Here is a 19,998-nt window from a genome sequence, read left to right as displayed (position 1 = left end):
AAGTTCTAATTTTGGCCGTCTGGCGCATGAGTAGCATCGATCGTGGAAGTGGAAAATGGCGGGGCGAGAAAAAGTTTCGATGAAAAAAACGTAAATTATTATCGTAAAATATTTGTGCGAGGTGGTTTTTTGTGTAAAAACTCTGGAACCAACGAAACGATCTTAATATTTGGTTACGATCGTATTTATCGAGGTAGCAAAACATCAAAGAAACGCCATGAATAAAAAATAATCTTTTATTCCATAACTTTTGTCCCAGTTTTCTTAGACTTCTAACAATGTAAAAATAACAAATGCTAATTCTGTTTTCAAATCAATTGGACGACACCGGATTTAACCAGATCTGCGACAGCTTTGTACTGCATGATGTACTGAGATCCAGCTTCAAGACTAACTTCTTGATCATTAGATCCAGGGATGATAATTGCTTCGACTCTTTTATTGGCACGGAGTAAAACGTGTGAATGTAAATTAGGCTTAACGGTGAATTGGTCGATTTGGAATTCTTGAAAATTAGGTGGCATGTGTTGGAGCGCCAGAGTTTTAAAGAGCTTCTCAACGCTGGCTAAATAATCTTGAGCGAATTTGAACTCCTCCGGAGACAAGTAACGCTCCTCGGCACTGCGTTTTCTCTCTTCTGACAGGACGTGGATAACGTAGCGCTCAATTTTCTCAATACGCAGCCTCAAATAACTCGAAATGACGAACCTTATGCGTTCTACTTCCAGTGTGTGGAGGCCAAGCCTCAAATCGTCTTCCTTCAGTCTTTTCACGTTTTCCAGCATGTAAGCAATTTGTCGGAGCATGCAATCCACCAATTCCGTCTCGTGGGGCAATATTTCTGGAGCGAATTTTTCGTTCAACCACGCGTTGTCCATCGCAGTCATCGCCTGCTCTGCTGTCAATTCTTCCTCTTCACTCAAATCCATTACATCGTGCGATGAACTCTCGAGCTGAATTTCTTGATCTTCGTTCTCCATTTTTCAGGCTTATCACTCCTTCCAGGATTATTTGAGTCCAAAATTCCGATCTCGTTACAGTTTTTAATCAAACGAATTTGGAAGACACGATTTCTTTAACGGTTGATCGATGCTCGATGAACTTAACCTCAAAAAAATGATTTTTAGTGTATTGGCGATTATTGGCTTAACGTAATGGAGAAAGAATAAATCATTGAATTTTTCGATAAAATTCAATTGAATTATCGGCCACAAGATAAAGATTTTTTGATGATTCGAAGCTGTCTTAACCTCAAAGTACACGATTTTTATGATTTAAGGTAGAACACGCAGGCACTTTGACAATGCAAAGTATTGACACTTTGGACGGACACGATTTAAAAAAAATGTTATCACAGAAGTTGACAACGTTCAAGTGGTTGAAAGTTCAACATTTTCAAACACTATCCTTGTGATTGCAGTGCATTACGCGTTTTTTTTTAGCGCGAGAAAGTTGCCGCGGGAAAATAGTTTCAATTTAGTACTCAAAAATGCCATGGAGAGCGCCACCATTTAGAACGCGATGTCAAACCATCAACATTAATGTATATCTGTATATTGAACGTCGTAATCAGCTGATTACGACAATTTGGCAGTCGCGTTTAGGAATTGACGTACGAGTGACATTCGCGAATGATTTTTTTTGACAATGACAATAATGAGATCGAATTTTTCAAAATAGTGTACATAAAAATCATATTATGGTGACAGATTAGTTTATAAAAAAGGGGGTTGGATTAAACATGAACAAGAATATGAATTCTCCTACGAAACTGACAGAGTTTGCTCCCCTCAGCCCTGTCGAAAGTAGCCAGCCCGTAGTCGCCTCCTTGTTCTCAAAATTATTCGGATTCGGAAGAAGTGAGTGGGATCTCTGGTTTTTTATCTTTTCGAGCTCGTCCCTCGATCATTTATTGTGTTCTAAAAATTTGCGAAATCCCGTTGACAGAAACTGTATATTTTTGGTCCGTTTCCGTGGTCTCGCTTAGTGCTCCCACATCATATTCTCTTGAACAATTATCAATGATTGCGAGTAGAGGGAGATGAAATTGTTCAAGTGCTTAACCTCAATATGGAATGTGTCTTTAAAAACATAAAGTGGAAAATCAAGACTTAACAATACCCCAACAATAATCTTTTGTGAAAAGATGGTGAAAAATTGAATTTTACTCACGAAAGTTTAAAGAATAAATTTAAGTGCACATGTGTATGTATGGAGAGATCACTTATACCGAATGCCAAGCTTAAGCATTGATTTCGAACCGAAAGTCAAAAAATTGGAAATTCGATATCAAAACCATCTGATAAGATTCACATTTAGAAAAATATAGGAAAATAGAAATTTAAATCACGATATATTGAAGTTGAGGAAACGGAAAATTCTGGCAAGAAGTTTGCATCATTAAAAATTTGATGAAATATCAAGAATCCGCAGTATATTTTGAAATGACCAAGCAATTCGAGTTCTCGCAGGTAGTTCCATCGAAAGTGCTTCGACACTCCCGCCGTCTAAGACTCATTCAAACAATGAGGAAGGAAGTCCTATGGGAGATTCCGAATCCTGGAACGAAACCGATGAGAAGGATAAAGATGACGAATCGACGACCGAAGAAGAAAGTCCAGGCTCCGTCAATTACTCCTTGGATGCTTCTGAGGGAAGAAGTTTGCCAAATGTTCTGAAACGCATCAGCAATATTGTAGCTCTGAGAAGCGGGGTGAGTTTGTATTAAAAATTCAATATTTCGCTCGGAGCGTTTTTACCTTGCTCAATTATTTTTTTCACATCCTGTCAGAATCTCAAATCTTACAAAGATTCCCAACTACGAAGTTACTGGATGCCGGACAGCGTCGCAAAACAGTGTTACGAGTGCGGGGAACGTTTCACCACTTTTCGCAGACGTCACCACTGTCGAGTTTGCGGACAAATTTTCTGTTGGAAATGCTGTTCGGATGAAATTCCTGGGAAAACTATGGGCTGCATTGGTAAGTGACGTTGGAGGGAAAAAAATAGACGAGAAATTTGAAAAAAGCCTCAAAGCTACAAAAGTCTTCTCAATCTGTCAAAAATAATGGAAAATCCATCTTATTCAATTTTCCAGGCGATTTACGTGCTTGCACGTATTGTCGTAAAGTCGCATTTTCCTATTTACAATCTTCGGACATGAACAATGTTCTTTCCGCTGATCTTCAAGTGCTGCCAGAAGATTTACGAACAAAATATGCAACTGATTCTCAGCCCCAAAGGCAGCGGAGAACCAGCGACGATCCTCTCGATGACGAAACCCGAGCCTATCGGAAAGCCAGCGTTGGTTACATGGAGGAGAAATATGCTCTGGGAAGGTTTGTTCCCACGACTTTTTATCGAATGAAAGTAGTTGAGGAACTTGGAGGATGAAAAATGATCGAAAATGATTTTCGTCTCGGATGTTTTTGACAGATCTTCTAGCAGTTATCTCGGGACTCAAGGTCGCTCCCTCATTCTTAAAAATTCAGCACCTTTGAGAATGATTTACGAAGAATTATTTCGTTCGAGTCGAGCGATTCAGCTCCAAACTCATCGAGTCAGATTGAAAAGTTATTACAATTGTTTCATCGGCAACGAGCTGGTCAATTGGTTGGTTGCGCACAACAAAACTGCCACTCGGTAAACCCAATTTTCTTATTTTTTTATTTCATTGAATTTTCGAGACAAAAGACTAGAAAATCGATTGTTTCAGAGCTCAGGCAATCGCTATCGCTCAGGCTCTTCTGGAAGCAGGTTTCATCGAATCGGTCCAGTCCGAAGAATCCTTCGGTGATGGTGCCGGACTCTTCAAACCTGCTAACTTGTCGCTCATGCAAAGTCTTGAGTTGTCCGACGAAAATCGATCGCATTGCGATTCTCAGGAACCGGCTTGGGTTACCAATATACCGCAGCATGATTCGACCACTGGTTTGTACACAGAAAGGAAGCAAAATAACAAATTTTCAATGGATTTTGCAATCATTTTTTTCCCTTAGAGTCAGTCAATGAATGAAATAAACTAGAAAAATCGTTTGAAAAATGAATGAAATGAGAAAACATTGCAATGAAAAATAAAAAACACAGATTCGGAGAGCGACACGAAGCAGCCGATTTTTCCCGGAGCAGTGGGTCGCTTGCCATCGTCGAGTTCGAGTTTTTACCTGGATTTGAATGTGGAGGCATCAACAGCGACGTTGAAACGTCCAACCAGTGAAGATTTAGCGAGCATAATGACTGAAAGCAGCACAACGGACGGCACGATCGAGCAAAAGGAAGTTACTGACGTTAAATCATCCCACAACTGCGAATCCGGCGTTTCCGATGAGCTGCTCAGCGACACTTTACAAGTACAAAAATTAAACGAACGTAACAGTTGGCACAAGGCTAAAAATCTTTCGACAGCCAACGAAGAATTCAGCTGCTACAATTCGCTCACGTAAGTTTTAGTGTTTTTTCAAACAATTTCAATCCATCGAATCTACATTTCACCCCCTTAATACACTCAAAAAATGTATTTTCGTACACATTTTGAAGTGCCAAATGTAAAGTTCTTGAAAATTTAATTTTTTCATTTTGTTCCTCGATTAAGCCAAAGATTCGAGTGTTCCAGGTTCGAAGTATTGATAAACAATAAATTTGTGAATGAATAAATATTGAAAAATAATTTTTACGTCTGAATCATCGATAATTTATTTCCCCTTGAACGAAATTGATGAAAAAATGTTTCTCCACAGAGCTGCGTACAAAAAACACGAGCATTCGTTGATAAGACAATTATTGAAGCGCGAAGGATTATCGGACAATTGGACAGAGCCAATAATATCGTTAGCTCACCAAATAATCGACCAAGTCAGACCGGACTTGCATCACGATGCCGAGGACATGGACATTCGACAATACGTTCAAATAAAGAAATCACCGGGAGCGAGTAAAAACGATTGTGAAATCGTTTCTGGTGTTGTTTGCAGTAAAAACGTTGCTCATCGTGGCATGGACGCGATGATGGCTCATCCCAAAATTTTACTTCTGCAATGTGGCCTTATGTATCAACGAGGAGAGGGCAAACTTCTGAGCCTCGAGCCTGTCATGCTTGCGGTATTTTTTTCGAGATTGCAAAAACTCAAAGATTTTACTTCTCACTAGAAATTTCGATGTTATAAACTCGAATTATGATTTTCGTGGTAAATTCATAGGGAAATTCAATTTTTATGGCGAACGAGCATAAAATTTGTAGTTTATTGAGAATTCGTCAATTGGAAAATCGAGGAAAATGTTAATTGGAACTTTTCGATGATTTTTTTCCCAGGAAAACGAACATCTGGGAAACACCGTCGCGAGAATAACCGCCCTGGGACCGGACGTCGTCCTCGTTCATCGATCGGTTTCTCGCCTAGCTCAAGATCGGTTCCGAGAATGCGGCGTTACACTCGTTCTCAATGTAAAACTGAGCGTTCTCGAGAGAGTCGCTCGATGCACCGGAGGCACGATCGTCAACACCGTTGACGGTCATCTCACGACGCGTTACAAACTTGGCACTTGCAAGAAATTTTATCTCCGCAATTTTCCTACCGAGACGAGTGAGAAATCAATTTTAGGGCAGAACAAGTTTTGAATTTTCTTCTTTTTTCTATTCAGAATTTATTGCAACAGCTTTTTTTTTTCGAACTCGAAATTTTTGTATGGATTCAAAATTTTTGCACTTTCCGTTCCACTGTCAAAGGCTCTACATTCAAATTCATTTCCAGATCGACCAAAGACGCTCATGTATTTCGAGGGCTGTCCCAACGCCCACTTGGGAGCGACGATTCTTTTACGAGGTGGTTCCCAAGCCGAGTTGAAAAGAGTCAAAAACGTAACTTCGACTATGATATTCGCTGCGTACTCGTGGCGTTTGGAAAAATCTTTTCTGATGGATGAATTCGCCAGGCCTCCTTTGCAATCCGACGATTCGTTTCTGGACGAGAGTGCCAGCGGCAGGGCTCCTCAGGCCGCTACAATCGATGAGGAGGCGAAAAATTTGCCTGGAAAATCGCGCGGTGACTAAAAATCATTTCGTTAACGTTCCGAAACGTAATTTCGTTAGGGTGGACGTAAAAAATGAAATTTTTTGAATACACGAGCACCGAGCAGCGGGGAAACTCGATTCTTCGCCCGAAGACCTTAAAACCTTTGAAAAGAACTGAAAAATACTCAAATCAAATCGTACTTAGTTATTGGAACTTGCGAAATTCGTGTTTACAATTGAAATGAAGTTTTCTAAACAAATTTTTCGGCTATTCGAGGGAAAAAGAGTGATGAAAAAACTAAAAACTCGGACTCGAACGAATTTTAACGCGTTCAAAATGATTTTTTGGCGTAATAATTTTCTAACGAGTGTGATTTTCCAGGAATCGAAGAGCCCCGAAGTATATTCGACGATTCTCCGCCAGGAAAGGTTTCGGAGACGAATATCGTGGTGAAAAAGTCGATGAGCGTGGTCCGAGGTGACGAGAATGGATCGGGGGACTGTTCGATGACAGTTGAGACGTTCAAAAGAGTGTCGGGGATCTTGGACGAGGACAGCGACCCTTACGACACTTTGAAGTTGTTCAAAGCGCGGCCAAAGTCGACTTTGGAGGAGACGAACGATCGGGAAAGTAGCAAGAACTCGGAGAGCTCTTCGGGCTCGGGCTGCGAATCGGAAAAGCCTCAAAATCCTGAGCTGAAACGTTCAGTATCCGAGAATTCGGAAGCAAAGTGGAAGAGCGTTGAAAAAATGGTTTCCGAGGAGAAGCGTGCGCACGGGGAGTCCGTGAGCGACCTGAGCGACCCTCTGCACCAGTATCTTCGGGAGGAAACCGACGAGGATCGAATGGAAAAGATTCTCAACGAATTCAGTGATGCCGAGAGTGCGGAGGGCCAGGATAAAAACTCTTCGGCGATTTTGAGCGTCGCGGAAATGCCCTTGTCAAACAAATTCAAAAAAGCCCTGGACGACGCGATCCTGAGTTACTCGCCGTACTTGAAGTTCACGATTCCTTACCTGGAGACGTTGCCCGGTAGGAATTGCGCGCTGCGTCAATATTTCCCCAACGAAATTTACTTTTCCTCGCACTTTTTGGACAAACCCGAAGGCTCCAGAGGCCTCGCATCGTCCTCGGAGTCCTCCCGTGCCCCGGCGGAGCGAGAACTCAGACTAAAGCCAGAGCACCCATTCGTCAAAGCGAAATTGACTTCCCCCATCGAGAACCGCTCGGTGCAGTCTCTGCTCGCGAACTTCCGCGCTTGCGGCAGTCGTCTCTATCCCCAGGAGTCCGTGATTCGCGAGCCCGTCGATACGGAGCCGAAAGAAGCGTCCGCGAGCGTCCAGAAGCCTCGAAAAACGAGCTCGGACTGCCTGGAGCCCGAGAATCACCAGCGGCTCTCGGTTTTCTTCTGCAGTTTTTCCCACGCTCGTACCGACGCTCCGGTCTTCTGCGTCAACCCCTGGGTCGTCAACATGGACCTCTACGGACGAAACGACATCGCCCTCGGGGCTTTTCTCGAGCGCTATTGTCTCACGAACCAATACAAGTGCCCGGCTCAGTCCTGCAGAGCGGAGATCGCCCAGCACGCTCGGCGCTTCGCCCACGAGGACGCCTGTCTCCACATCACCCTCAACGCCCTCACGACTCAGCCCTTCCGCCAGGAAAACTCGGAGGATATTTTTATGTGGAGCAAATGCAATCGCTGCCAGAGCGTCTCCCCCGTCGTCCCGATGTCCTCGGACACGTGGTCCCTCTCCTTCGCCAAGTACCTCGAGCTCCGTTTCCACGCGGGTATTTACACTAAACGCGGCAACGAGTGTCGCCACTCCCTCCATCACGAGCACTCCCAATACTTCACGAAGAAAAGCATGCTCGCGGTCTTCCGCTACGCCAAAATCAGCCAGTGGGAAATCTCCCTCCCCCCGGCAGTCGTCCGCGGCCGCTACGACGCGAAGCAGCACGCCAACGTCATCGAGGAAGTCAAGAGTCTCGCCCTCAAGGGCGACGAAGTATTTTCATCGATCAGAGACAAGCTGAACAGCGTTCAACCCGAGCCGGAGGGTCTCAACTCCACGAAACAACAACTCGCCAAGGAGCAGCAGTATCTGAAAAACAAAATCGAAGAAATTCAGTTGAAAATCACCTCGCCGACTCTCGAGAACAAAAAATTCGCTGGGAAAAACGCCGAGAAACAAGTCCAGTTTCTCATGTTCCGCATCGAGGACGGAATCGTCATTTCGAAGAGGCTCATCTGCGAAGCCGTCAACACCTGGAACTCGAGGATCCAGGAGATGATGACGAGCAGCATCGCTTCCGGGGCAACTGCAGCTCTCAAGAAGAGGGAGGAAAGGACGAAACGCTTCGCCGAGAGGAGCGTCACCTCCGGAGGCTCCAACAACGCCATCTTCGACGCCGATGGCTACATCACCGAGGACACTGCTTCCGAGTCCCAGCTGGAGGACCTCAGCCCCATTTCCGCCGACTACAACGCCGTCGACGCCGTCCAGGCTCACACCGACCTCGTCACCTGCTGCGACAACCTCGACAGCTCCGACAACGAACTCAACGAAGCTAACCACAACCCCAACCCCGACGACATCCTCGTCGTGCAAGAATCCCCACCCAAATTTCACCACCAACGATCTCACTCGGACGTTTTCCCACTCACCGCTGAGGACGTTGCACCCGATAGGAAAAAAAAGAAAAAAACCATCCTCGAACAACTTTTACCTTCAGCCGGAAACGCTCATTCCATCGCCAACCCCCTGCCGCCCTCGGAACATCACTCCCTCCCTCTTGGGTAATTTTTTTCCCCTTGCTTTTCAAAATCTTTTTTTCTCGCATTTCAATTAATCGCAAAATGCTGTTTGTAAGGCAGCGCTTTTCGAAATTCAACTTTTCCTGTGGCGAATTAACGAAAACTTTAAAAATTCATTTTTTTTCAACTTCTCGACGAACTTGCAAACTTTTGCGCCCTTTTTTTCCATCATCTTGGATTTCGCTTGGAACTTTATGGATTTAAAAATACATTTCATTCGTGAAAGTTTGATTTTTAATTCAACTGAGTTTATAAGAAAATTTGAAAAAACAAATGTTTTTCATTATTATTTCGAGTTTCATTTTTCGATACGAACAAATTTATGGCTCTTACGACCGCCTCGATCCGGTTTGGGAAGTCACAATTTTTCGAAAATTCACCGTTTGCTGTGGGAAATGAACAAAAAGTTTTTTATATTCAATCTTTTATAATATTTCATCAAACTTTTTGGTCCTTTTTTTGATAATTTTGAAATCGGCTTAAAACTTTCTGGATTCAGAAAGAAATTTAATTCCAAAAGCTCGTTTTTAAATAACTTTGAAGAAAATTTTGAAGTAAATGAAAAAAAAAAATCTTTTCGACGATCATTTTGAGTAAAATTTTTCAAAATTTTTCAGATCCGTCGTTCCAATGGTAGTCTACGAGTCCGAGCCTTCCTCGATAATCGCTTACGCATTGGATTCGCACGATTACAAGCACGCGCTCGCCGAAATAGTGCCGTCGAGCCGAGGCGTTCCGGAAGTCAATTCGAGTCCGTTGAACCGTAGAAAATTGCCTGAAAATCGTGAGAACTTCGGGCCGGATCCACCGACCCAAGCGACCTCGCAGCAGCAGCCGATCCCGGGCTCGGGAGACTTCAAGAGGCCTTTGGTGCTCTCATTTCTTCGAGGAAATTCTCCGAGTCCGGCGAGCCCCCTGGAAGCGACTGAGAAAAGCATCGTATCCGGCGAATCCAGCTCTGTCAACAACGCCCCTTCAGCCAACTCCGAAATCGAAGATCCCGACAAAAAATCCATCATCAAACAACAAACTTACATCGAAGTTCAATTCCACGATTCCACTACAAACTTTTACTGCAGAATTTATTTTGCTGCACAATTCGCTGCCCTCAGGGAAAACGTCCTGCCCTGCGGCGAAGAAGGCTTCACCAGGAGCCTCTGCCGCAGCGTCCAATGGGCTGCCAGGGGCGGAAAAAGTGGCAGCGCTTTCTGCAAAACTCGAGGTCACTCCTTTTAGTTTATGAGAACACTGTTTTCTCAGAAATTAAAAAAAAAATGCTCGATCGACATTTTTTTGAGGAAACAGTTTTTGAAATTTTAAGAAAAAAACTTGCAAATCTCGATCGGTTATTTATAATTGAAATTCTCGATTTTTTTAAATCTCTTTTAAAGTGCAGGAAAAAAATGACAAGAGCGATTGAATTTTGGAGGTTCGATCCGGAGATTAAAAGTTTGACGAATTTTTTGAGTATTTATTGAATTTTCAGAAAATTGGGGAGATAAAATTTTTTATTTCTTAAGATTTCGTGTCCAGGGAGACCGAAACTGTAATTAGAAAATCGAGGATTATTAGAAGAGATGAAGCGAAGTTTTCGTCAGAAAGTTGCAAAATCTTCAACATTCTCGATTTTGACGAATTTATATTTTCAGTATTTTGGAATAAATTTTATTCTCGTTCATTCACAGACGATCGATTCATCCTGAAAGAACTGTCGCGATTGGAGCTCCAAATATTTTTGGATTTCGCACCAAATTATTTCGCTTACATGGAAAAATGTCAGCGTACAAAGCAGCCAACCCTCCTCGGCAAAATCGTTGGTGTGTACCGAGTCTCCTTCAAAAATAACACGACGAACGCTGCTCTGAGAACGAGCGTTTTGGTTATGGAAAATTTGTTCTACGGTCGTACGATCACCGATAAATTTGACTTGAAAGGATCCGTTCGAAATCGCTTGGTCAACCCCGAGGAAGCTGATTCGGAAGGAGAGCTCGTGCTCCTTGATGAGAATTTATTGAACAGTAAGATTTTGTCGATTTTGACAGATTTTTGTGTTGAAATTCTTCGATTTTGCTCGAATTTATTTTCGGCTCGTTTCATTAATTAAAATTGTTTTATTCATTCAGAAGTTGAAAAAAAAATCAATATTTTTTCAACGTTTCAAAAGTTTCGCGGTGTTTAAAAAAACTTTTTTTTTATCGATTCTTTGAATTTGTTTTTCATTTCTTCATTTTTTTCCAGTGAGCTGTGATTCCCCGCTGTACATAAAATCACATTCGAAAGCTGTTTTGAACAAAGCCATCGAGCAGGACACGAAATTCCTGGCTGACAATTCCGTGATGGATTATTCACTGCTGGTGGGTCTCGAGCCGAATTCGAATCAACTCGTGCTCGGTGTCATCGGTGAGTGGGTTTTCGACAAAAGTCAAACGACGTCATTTCGAAGAAATCGAAAATGGCAAATTTTTGTGTTTTTTTTCTCTCAGATTACATACGAACTTTTACTTGGGACAAGAAGTTGGAAACGATGGTTAAAAAGTCCGGAATATTGGGAGGCCAAGGAAAATTACCGACGATCGTCTCCCCGGAAGAATATCGAGCTCGTTTCATAGCAGCGATGGATTTGTATTTTCTGCCAGTGCCAGATCGTTGGACTTGTTTGGGTCGAAGCGTCGAGTCGACTCTCTGAGTCAATGGACACCGCGACTCCTCGATGTTTCTTCTTCAAATGTCATTGTCAAATGACAGGGGTCGAATCGTTCAAACAAATTGCAATTTCCAATCTGCACATTCCCTTGCATAACGAAGCACAAATTATTTCACCATGAGATTGCCAATTCACTGAAACGAAACTTCGTTTGAATTTTTTCAAGTTTTTCCACAGGCCTGCCAATTTTTTCTTTCGACATTCCTAAACTCCCAAAAATTCAGAATTTTTCATAGTCTGAAATCTGATTTATTTGAACAAATAAATCGCGATGACTGACGAGGGAGGGAGCACTCGAAAGAAAAGTATTGACAGCAGGATGCATCGATTTCTCATAGAGCAACGGTTTCTATACGAAAGCAACATTACCAATTATTTATTTACAACAATTTCTTTCATAATTATGTACATATACATTATTTATATAGTCGTTACATAATAATGATAATAATAATATTGTGATAATATTCGTAAAGAAAAACGTGTATTTTCAAAATAATTTGTTAAATTTTTCCATTTTTTTTCGTACGAGACACCGATTTTGAACGTTTGCTTGAGTTTGTACCCAGCAAACAATCAGAAAGTTTTTTTTCAACGTTTATTTTAAAAAAACATTGAATATTTTCTGAATTTTCAAACTTGAGTGAGAGTGTAGCAAAATTTGTGTTGAAAAAATCTATTTTTCTAATTTTTTCCCATCCGGACCGTTCTACTGTAGAAACTTGAAAATTTATTTTCGTTCGATGATTTAAATTTGACATTTTCGAAAATTGTGACACCAAAAAGACCAAAAATTGAGACTGGAAACGGTTTTTTAGAGTGTTAACTCCACGACGAGGTCGATGGTTTTCCCTTAGACATGAAAACTTTCCAACGTGCGATAATGAAAAAACTAAAATTTTTTCAAAATATTTTGCCTTGTCACAATTTCGAGTTTGGGGGGGCAAAAAAATTTGTTTTCATAAGAAAATCGATGGAATTTTTGCATTTCCCTGTAGCTCAATACACGAATGTGAATTCTGGCCTTATCAGTCATCGACAAGCACGAAAAAGTCTCGAGCACAGTAGAATTTTTTCTCGTAGACAGAATAGAGTAAAAAAAACGCAATTACCATGGAAATTTCTATGAAAGCACCATTATCAAGGATTTATTAAGACAATTGTGTTCTTATTGTTGTCGATTTTTCATAATTATGTACATAAACGTTATTTATTTATACATAGTAGAAAAAAACGGTTGCTTTAAAAGTAATATTCTTAGAATAATAACAAATAACTCGCACGAGTAAATAGCCTACGACAATAAAGAATTTTTTTTAAAGATTCGTAGAAGAGCAGAAAAATAGCAGATTACGAAAAAAATTAGCAATTCTAAATATTTCTGTGGCGAAAGGGAAAAAAATGAATCTTGCTGCTCGATCGTATTTACACAGAAGCAAAAAAAAACAAACAGTCGGCGCGAACAAAGTTTTACATTAATATCTACAAAAATCCGTACACATTAATAGTAATCGTGTGATTTTTAAGTTGTTTTTTTTCCTCTCATTTTCGTCGCCGCCTTTCTTGATCTATTCTAAAAAAAAAAAAAGAAAAAAAAACCTCGACGGACGTTGACTCGCTTTCGGTTAATGACTAAACGCACACGCACACTCCGTTTAGGACAAAAATCGAGGATAATTAAGTCGTCGAGGTCGAGAGAGAGATTGAGAAAATTTGAACGAGTATACAAAATAATTGAATATTTATCGCGAATCTTTTTCATTTCTGATTTATTGTCCGAGAATCGTAATCTGATGATTCGCACACCGGACCTGGAGCCCCTTCGTACTGTTGCAAAAAACGAATCCCTCGGAGGGAGAGAGGAAAAGAGAAAAAAATAGGAAAAAAAAAAACAATGTGAACGTTTGAAACTTGAACTTTTTGCAATAATATTCGTTTTTATATAACTAATGATATTTTTCTAATTGTCTTTCGTTAAAATTCTTGTACTTTCTTATTCTCAGATAGACGCCTCTGCTGCTTCGCGCTATATTTTTATTCATTTCAGCATAATTATTGTGTTTATTTAATATATTCATATATACGTGGATTTTTTATTGTGTTTCCCCACAGAATTTTTCATGGGGAGAGACAGCACAATTTATTGTTTTATTTTTTTTAGGAACTAGAGTCCCAGGGCCCGAAAATATCGAGGCGTCGAATATCGGATCGATTATCGTCTTTTTTTAGTTTGAGCCTTAACTCGAACTTCAGCTCGTAGCTGATCCTTCCTTCATTTTGTTTTTTGACATTTTCGAAGTTTCTCGGTCGTACATTGACCGCGGGGTATCCTCGCTGTTAACGACCAGGGGAAACCGGAAGCTCGTCGAAAAATTGCCTTCAGAGTCTCGGGCCAAATTTCCTTCGACTCTTTTCACCTTTATCGAGTTTTTCAATAAGCCGTTTTCGCTTTACTCGAAAAATCTCCACCCCCCCCCCCCTGCCTCCCCGTGTACGCGAAACCGGATATTATTAAAGAATCCAGAGCTTCCACGTTTTATCTTTGAAGCTCCCCGATCCCGAACTGCTGCTGGGTCGGATTTTGCGGCTGATTTCCACTCGATACGCTGCTACATCGCGATCTGTGCGCCTGTTGCTGCTGCATCATCGGTGGCGATGTTTGCTGTTGGCCATTTTGACTCGGTGACATGCCTGAAATTCGAAATTTCGTAATTAATTATTTTTCAACATTTCTTTTGCCATTTATGTAGATTTTTTCAAAGTTTTTACAGGATTTTATCATTACGAAATTTTGGCCTGTCAAATTAAATATTTCGTTCAAAATCAGAACTCGGATGACATTAGAAGAAAAAAAAAAAAAATTTCAATTTTTCTAGGTTTTTTAAAAGGTTTTTACAGAATTTTTTGATTACAAAATTTCAGCCTGACAAATGAAGTATATTTTTCAAAATCAGAACTTTGGTGACGTTAAAAATTGTTTTTTTTTTATATTTCAATGAAATTTCTTTAACTCGATTCAGTTGTCAAAGTTTCTTCCTGATTTTCATCGTTCACAAAGCTTTTTGCTTCACTCGTAAATGATTTTTAGACTTTACAGTCTCCAGAAAATCAACTTCGAGTGAAAAAATGTGAAATTTTCAACATTTTTTTTTCCGCTCTTCGCCATTTTTCCAACTCCAGGTTATTTCAAAGTTTAGTTCCTTCTGTCAATTCAAAATTTCGATCAAAATCGGGGTGACATGGAAGAAATTTATTCAATTTTTCCATCTTCTAATAAAATTTCTGTAACTCCATCGTCAAAGCTTCTTCCTGATTTTTATCGAGTTTTTCATATTTTCAATACTTTTTTTCATTTACCGGAAGGAGTTTTATCTCCGGCAGACATTTTGGAAAAAGCCAACAGGGCGTCCGGGAAATTGGGCGGCGTCGCCGGCGTGTTGCATGGCGTTATCTGCGGAAAAAAACAAACAAACCCAAACAAAAGCCGATTATTTTATAGACGAGACTCGTTGAATAGACTAGCGAAAATAGACAGTTGTGAAAATAGAAAATTCGTGCGATTTTCTTCAGGTCTTGAAACACTAGGGGATTTGGCACATCGCTTATCGGAATGCCACGCGACACAACTACCAGAATAGTAACCCACTCGCGCCGCGTGTTCTAACCTTTCTTTCACTTTGTCTTCGAATCTCTGTGCCGAGAGCCAGTGGTTCTCGATCGTCAATGTTTTTGTCTTTATTTAAAATTTTTTTTCAAATTTCGCTGTCATTTGAGTTTCGCATTTGTCTTTACTAACCTGTCCGAAATGTGCGCCGGGTCCTTGTGTGCAAGAAGGAATGGCCGCTTCTTGGAAAAATATGCTCAGGGCGGTCTGAAAAGGAAAAGAAAATGTCGAAAAATCGTAACGAAACAGAAATTTGCTTGGACATTGTGGTAGTTAGAAGAATTGTTTGTGCACGGAAATTTGAACCTCGACATAACGGAAAATTGGACGAAAATATCGAAAATTCGATATAGAAAATCGAAGCGATCGATTCGAATCGAAAACAAAAACAAATGTTATGAAACGAGTGTCGCGAAACCGGGGGCGCCGGGGGCGCTCGCCGCCTAGCGGCAACTTTGCGAACTACTCGAAGTTCCAAAAGCAATGACAATAACAGGAAGCTTGTATTTCTCAATTAATCGCGGGGCTATGACTTTGAAAAACCGTTGATTTCGTCGAGTCGTCATAAAAAAATTGGTTTAATGGAGACTAAAACGACGTCGAGGACAAAAATTTAGTCAAATTGACGCTCGCGTCAGTTTTCATTTCGTTCGATGTTTAATTACAAGTTGAGGAAAATACAAGACAATTCTGCAGTGGTTTTGTTAAATTTTTAAGGATAAACAACTCTTTTTGGATGCACACGTGGGAAGGAACGTTGCGAAAATAAGCAACGAAAATACGAATTTTATTTGTTGCAAAAACAAGGAACGTTTGTACGCGTCTAAATATTTAAATGTAGTGAAAACACATGTACAAGGTGTCCGGCGACGTCGTGTCGCCACAATGGGAAGTTTAAAGACAAAATTCCAAGAAGAAGGGTCAAATAACGTTTCTCGATCGGACTCATTCCTCAAGAGTAATTACGAAAGTTTGGAACCTTTCGTTGCTTCGAACGCTTCTACAGTCGAAACTATAGGAAATAGAGAGAAAGACTACAGAACCGATTTTCTACGGGGTGAAATTTCTCACAAAAAAGTTCCTGATGTCAGCTTGACTGTATTTTTGGTATTTTCGGTGCGAGAGCCACTCGAGTACTTCGAGATGAAGCGAATTACTTTGTTCGACCTCCCAGCGCTAAAGTACTGGGGATAAAAAAATTTGGTCGGAAGCTTTTTAGTAGGAAATTTGAAGCCCTACAATATCGGTCCTATCGACTTTTGCTCTATTTCGAACGGTTTCGACGCTATCAGCGATACAAAAATCACGAGTGCAAAATTTTTTTTTGACGGGAATTTAGTCGTGAAGATTTAAGAAAAATTTCAACACGATTCAGAAAAATTTTGACAAATCATGAAAAAACAATCACGAAAAGTGTAAAAAAAATTTCGTAAAAAAAAAATGATGAAACCAACTGTAAATGACTTGAAGACAAAAATTCAGAAAAAAATTCACAAATCATGAAAAAACATTTAAAAACATTCGAATCTGAAATTATTTTGAAAAGTGAAAAAAATTCAAACGAAACGTGCGAAATGAAAAACCGAAAAATCGTGGTTGCAAATATTTCAGAACATACGCGCATAAACCGTGTGTATATAAATTCACACGAAATCCATGCACGCACACGCGCAACATTCGTGTTCACGTGCGCATGTGGAGGTAACAAGTATTTGGTAAGAATGTGTGAGTCTGTTGTGATTTGTTTATCGACATGATTACCTCGAATTGCCAGTGTGCGGACTGCAGCAACTGTTTGGCTTGTTCTCTGGCGCAACCTGCAGCGAGAACGAACTGATTGATCATCACCTGCTCCCGCAGGGCGTCCATTTTCCTATGTCTCTCTCCCTCTTTCCGACTCTTACACACAGAAAGGAATATATTGTAGTTGTTTATTCCGTGTTGTGTTGTTGCTGTTTAGAAACACTCTCGTAGCGATTCGCACGGGATTCGTAGAGAATGTGATTAAGGGGAACTCTATCGCGGTAAATTTGGCTTGTAGAAGCGACAGTTTTTTACAGCCATATGTACATAAGCGATGTAAATTTGTTTATTTAACTTTCGTAATCGTAACACGTACGAAAATACATGTGCACAGACACGCACACACACGGGGGACTGGGAAAAACACGGGAAGCAGCAGCGCCGCGCGAGAGAAAAACCCTTCGGATTGGCAGTCAACAACAGCGCGGCTTTACACTTGTGACCCCCACCCTCTTCCCTCCCTTCCCCTTGCCGCCCAGCACTATTTATATCGCAATTTAAACGAGCAAGGCGAAAAGCCTCCTTTTGTCGCTCAATTTCTCGTTATTTTTTCTACGAATCCTCACTTTTCCTTTGTTTTCTTTTCCGCTGGTCTTTCGCTCGACGAAAATTTCCGTGTCACGCGCAATCGACAATAACGAGTTCTACACGCTCATGGCCGTCCGTATAAACACACAGACACGCTCGCGCACTCACACTCTCGCAATTTCTTTGTTTTTCTTCGATTTAACTTGCGAAGCACCAAGTTTTCCAATCATTCATTCGTCTTCAATGAATTGTCCGATTTCGGTCGACACGTTTTCGCTTTTAATTTTACGCTTTTTTTTACATTAGCTTTGTACTTTTATTGACGACACAAAAAAGCACACGGGGACGGGTGTTTTTTCACGGAACCGCACACTCTACGAAATTTACAACGCGCGGAACTACGCGTGCGCCCCTGTCTATGTGCGATTTTTCTATGTATGCTTGTGTGTATATTTGAGAGTTATGACGTCACGGAACCTCGAGACACCAAGCCGTTACGAACAGTTACGAGATATTCGGCGTTTCGTGCTCATGTATGAGTGCTCTCTGTGTGTTCTACTGCTACTGCTCTTCTGTGTTTTTCCCCTTTGTGTGCGTGCTTCGAACGGACGAATAGAAACGTTTCTTTCCCTCCCGCTTTGCCCACTCCTCCCCCTCCCCGCAAACCCCACTTCCTTATTCCTTTTTCTCCTTTTATATTTTTACTTATTTACGAAGCCCCGATCAATACAATGTTGACAACTTTTTCACAACACTTTTCATCAACTTTGTTTATTTTTAGTCTATCAATGGAAGACGGAATTCAATGAAAGTTGATTTTTCATTTTGTTGTTTTCTACGAATCCACCTAACATACCACGTCCCTCCCCCCACCCCTTCACCCGAGCGAGAGGTCACGACGTGTAAATATTGATGTTTTTGATACTCGCTGGATTGTTGACCGCGTGCCCGGCTCTTTCGCATACACACCAACACTCGGATCGCAACGCTCCTCGCGGAATTTTTGCTGAAGTTTTCTTCCAGAACGTCCGCGATGATTATTTTCGTTTTTTCGGCTTGTGCATTATGATCTGCGAGAAATTTCTCTACAATTACTATTTTGACTTGTGTTGTTCCGGGATTTTGACTGTTGCCGAAATTGCGATTCAAACTAATCTCAGGGAGATAATTTTTTCAACCGTTCTACAACACAAGAATCGTGACGAATTTTAATCACTTTTCCCAACTTGACGTGTTAAACGTCAAAACATAGACATAACCTCAAAAATAACAAATCAATAGTGTTTTGTTTTTTTACCACAGTTCCATTTTTTTTATTCATTTTTTTTCGTTATCAATTGATTTCATTGTTAATGGGAGACACTAGTTTTGTATCTACGGAAATTTAAGGATTAACCATCATGCTACCAAATTTGAATAGCGATCACAAAAAACATCTCTTGTTTCTGGCAGAACAGACTCCCCAAGGTTCGAAATTAAACTTTTTTTTACAATAATTTATTTTCATTGAAAAATAACGACGTTCAGAGTTTCGATTTAATCGAAATTTTATGTTTTTCTATTTAGTTTTGCAGGATTTCTGCAAACTGGCCATCGATTATCTGCAAAAAGGGCCAAATTTGAAGCTTTATGCTGCCGCTGCACGTAAGAATATTACTTCGAAATATTTTCATTATTGAAAAATCGTGAGATTCCTTGGTCTGAAAATATCTGTAAAAACAAACTATCAAATTCTGTTCTTGATAACAATAAACAAAGTAATTCATCAGAGTAGACAATAAGTTTTCAAAATGCCGAGTGATGCCGAATTGATGCTTTCAGAAAAACTTCAGGTGGAGCCAGAAATCATAAGAAGTTTGACGGAAGGTTTGATCAATTTACTGCTAGAGTCGAGCAAGCAAAAATTAGCTGAGGATCAATTCACTAAATTGATAAACTCTCTTGGTTTCCAAGAGGAGAGAGAAACGATTTTACTAAAACTGTACGAAACTGAGAGATTGAAAATAGATTCAGCCCTGTCAAAAATTGGCTTGCAATTGCCCCGATATCACAACTTGGAATGGAGATTTCAAGTTCAGCTCGCATCTCGTTCGCTCCTCAATCAATTATCTCCAATTTTTGTGATCGACTTGATGCTCAAAACTGGAGAGAACTCTGACGACATTAAGCACGTCGCTTTGCAGAGCGATCCATCGAATCTGCTGAGGTTGAGCCAGGAATTGGAGAGCGCCATCGCAGATTCTCAGAGCCAACATGCGCGTAGCATCAAACGCAGCATCAAGTGATAGTTTTTCTCTACGATTTTTCTACTTTAAAAAGTGTGCAAATAATTGTCTTTGTTATCAATGTTTAAGTAACAGTAATTGCTAAGAATGAATTCATATTTTCTACGAGTTTTGATAAGTTTGAATAAACAGTGAGAGATCAAGAAAATTTTTGGCTACGGTCGCGAGTTATTACCATTTTGTATTTT

General features: G+C 40.6%; 4 protein-coding genes across 4 annotated transcripts; 2 read left to right on the top strand and 2 right to left on the bottom strand.

Moving 5' to 3' along the window:
* Nucleotides 1–222: 222 nt before the first annotated feature.
* On the bottom strand, nucleotides 223–1,467 carry Sld5 (DNA replication complex GINS protein Sld5). The gene is made up of 2 exons (XM_043432069.1): nucleotides 1,251–1,467; nucleotides 223–1,057 (listed from the first exon to the last, which is right to left on the bottom strand). Exon 2 carries the CDS (start codon nucleotides 978–980, stop codon nucleotides 309–311), a length of 672 nt encoding a protein of 223 aa, XP_043288004.1. The 5' UTR covers nucleotides 981–1,057; nucleotides 1,251–1,467; the 3' UTR covers nucleotides 223–308.
* A 113-nt stretch (nucleotides 1,468–1,580) lies between these two features.
* On the top strand, nucleotides 1,581–12,504 carry fab1 (fab1 kinase). The gene is made up of 15 exons (XM_043432064.1): nucleotides 1,581–1,859; nucleotides 2,472–2,713; nucleotides 2,792–2,981; nucleotides 3,098–3,338; nucleotides 3,436–3,642; nucleotides 3,716–3,930; nucleotides 4,087–4,438; nucleotides 4,737–5,097; nucleotides 5,309–5,579; nucleotides 5,748–6,038; nucleotides 6,390–8,808; nucleotides 9,444–10,048; nucleotides 10,512–10,844; nucleotides 11,065–11,226; nucleotides 11,310–12,504. Exons 1-15 carry the CDS (start codon nucleotides 1,742–1,744, stop codon nucleotides 11,510–11,512), a joined length of 6,210 nt encoding a protein of 2,069 aa, XP_043287999.1. The 5' UTR covers nucleotides 1,581–1,741; the 3' UTR covers nucleotides 11,513–12,504.
* Nucleotides 12,505–13,096: 592 nt separating this feature from the next.
* LOC122418064 (UBA-like domain-containing protein 1) lies at nucleotides 13,097–17,346 on the bottom strand. Its single transcript, XM_043432073.1, has 4 exons — nucleotides 16,956–17,346; nucleotides 15,327–15,401; nucleotides 14,888–14,981; nucleotides 13,097–14,221 (listed from the first exon to the last, which is right to left on the bottom strand). Exons 1-4 carry the CDS (start codon nucleotides 17,061–17,063, stop codon nucleotides 14,067–14,069), a joined length of 432 nt encoding a protein of 143 aa, XP_043288008.1. The 5' UTR covers nucleotides 17,064–17,346; the 3' UTR covers nucleotides 13,097–14,066.
* Nucleotides 17,347–17,443: 97 nt separating this feature from the next.
* LOC122418062 (COMM domain-containing protein 2) lies at nucleotides 17,444–19,958 on the top strand. The gene is made up of 3 exons (XM_043432071.1): nucleotides 17,444–18,992; nucleotides 19,092–19,169; nucleotides 19,347–19,958. The coding sequence occupies exons 1-3, from the start codon at nucleotides 18,926–18,928 to the stop codon at nucleotides 19,808–19,810; spliced, it is 609 nt and encodes a 202-aa protein (XP_043288006.1). The 5' UTR covers nucleotides 17,444–18,925; the 3' UTR covers nucleotides 19,811–19,958.
* The last annotated feature ends 40 nt before the right edge of the window (nucleotides 19,959–19,998 follow it).

The sequence above is a fragment of the Venturia canescens genome, chromosome 11, assembly GCF_019457755.1.
Source record: "Venturia canescens isolate UGA chromosome 11, ASM1945775v1, whole genome shotgun sequence".
NCBI lineage: Eukaryota > Metazoa > Arthropoda > Insecta > Hymenoptera > Ichneumonidae > Venturia > Venturia canescens.
The sequence above is the reverse complement of the archived record's forward strand: the minus strand, read 5'-3'. Positions and strand labels throughout refer to the sequence as shown.

Excerpts from the sequence above, each read along its gene's own strand:
- fab1 (XM_043432064.1), top strand. The coding sequence starts at position 1,742 with ATGAACAAGAATATGAATTCTCCTACGAAACTGACAGAGTTTGCTCCC. Across the intron at positions 10,049-10,511 it reads CGCTTTCTGCAAAACTCGAG|ACGATCGATTCATCCTGAAA; the intron begins GTCACTCCTTTT and ends GTTCATTCACAG. Across the intron at positions 11,227-11,309 it reads ACTCGTGCTCGGTGTCATCG|ATTACATACGAACTTTTACT; the intron begins GTGAGTGGGTTT and ends TTTTTCTCTCAG.
- LOC122418062 (XM_043432071.1), top strand. The coding sequence starts at position 18,926 with ATGCTACCAAATTTGAATAGCGATCACAAAAAACATCTCTTGTTTCTG. Across the intron at positions 18,993-19,091 it reads GGCAGAACAGACTCCCCAAG|TTTTGCAGGATTTCTGCAAA; the intron begins GTTCGAAATTAA and ends TTTTCTATTTAG. Across the intron at positions 19,170-19,346 it reads GCTTTATGCTGCCGCTGCAC|AAAAACTTCAGGTGGAGCCA; the intron begins GTAAGAATATTA and ends TGATGCTTTCAG.
- LOC122418064 (XM_043432073.1), bottom strand. The coding sequence starts at position 17,063 with ATGGACGCCCTGCGGGAGCAGGTGATGATCAATCAGTTCGTTCTCGCT. Across the intron at positions 15,402-16,955 it reads CCGCACACTGGCAATTCGAG|ACCGCCCTGAGCATATTTTT; the intron begins GTAATCATGTCG and ends TTTCCTTTTCAG. Across the intron at positions 14,222-14,887 it reads CGGAGATAAAACTCCTTCCG|GCATGTCACCGAGTCAAAAT; the intron begins GTAAATGAAAAA and ends TTCGAATTTCAG.
- Sld5 (XM_043432069.1), bottom strand. The coding sequence starts at position 980 with ATGGAGAACGAAGATCAAGAAATTCAGCTCGAGAGTTCATCGCACGAT.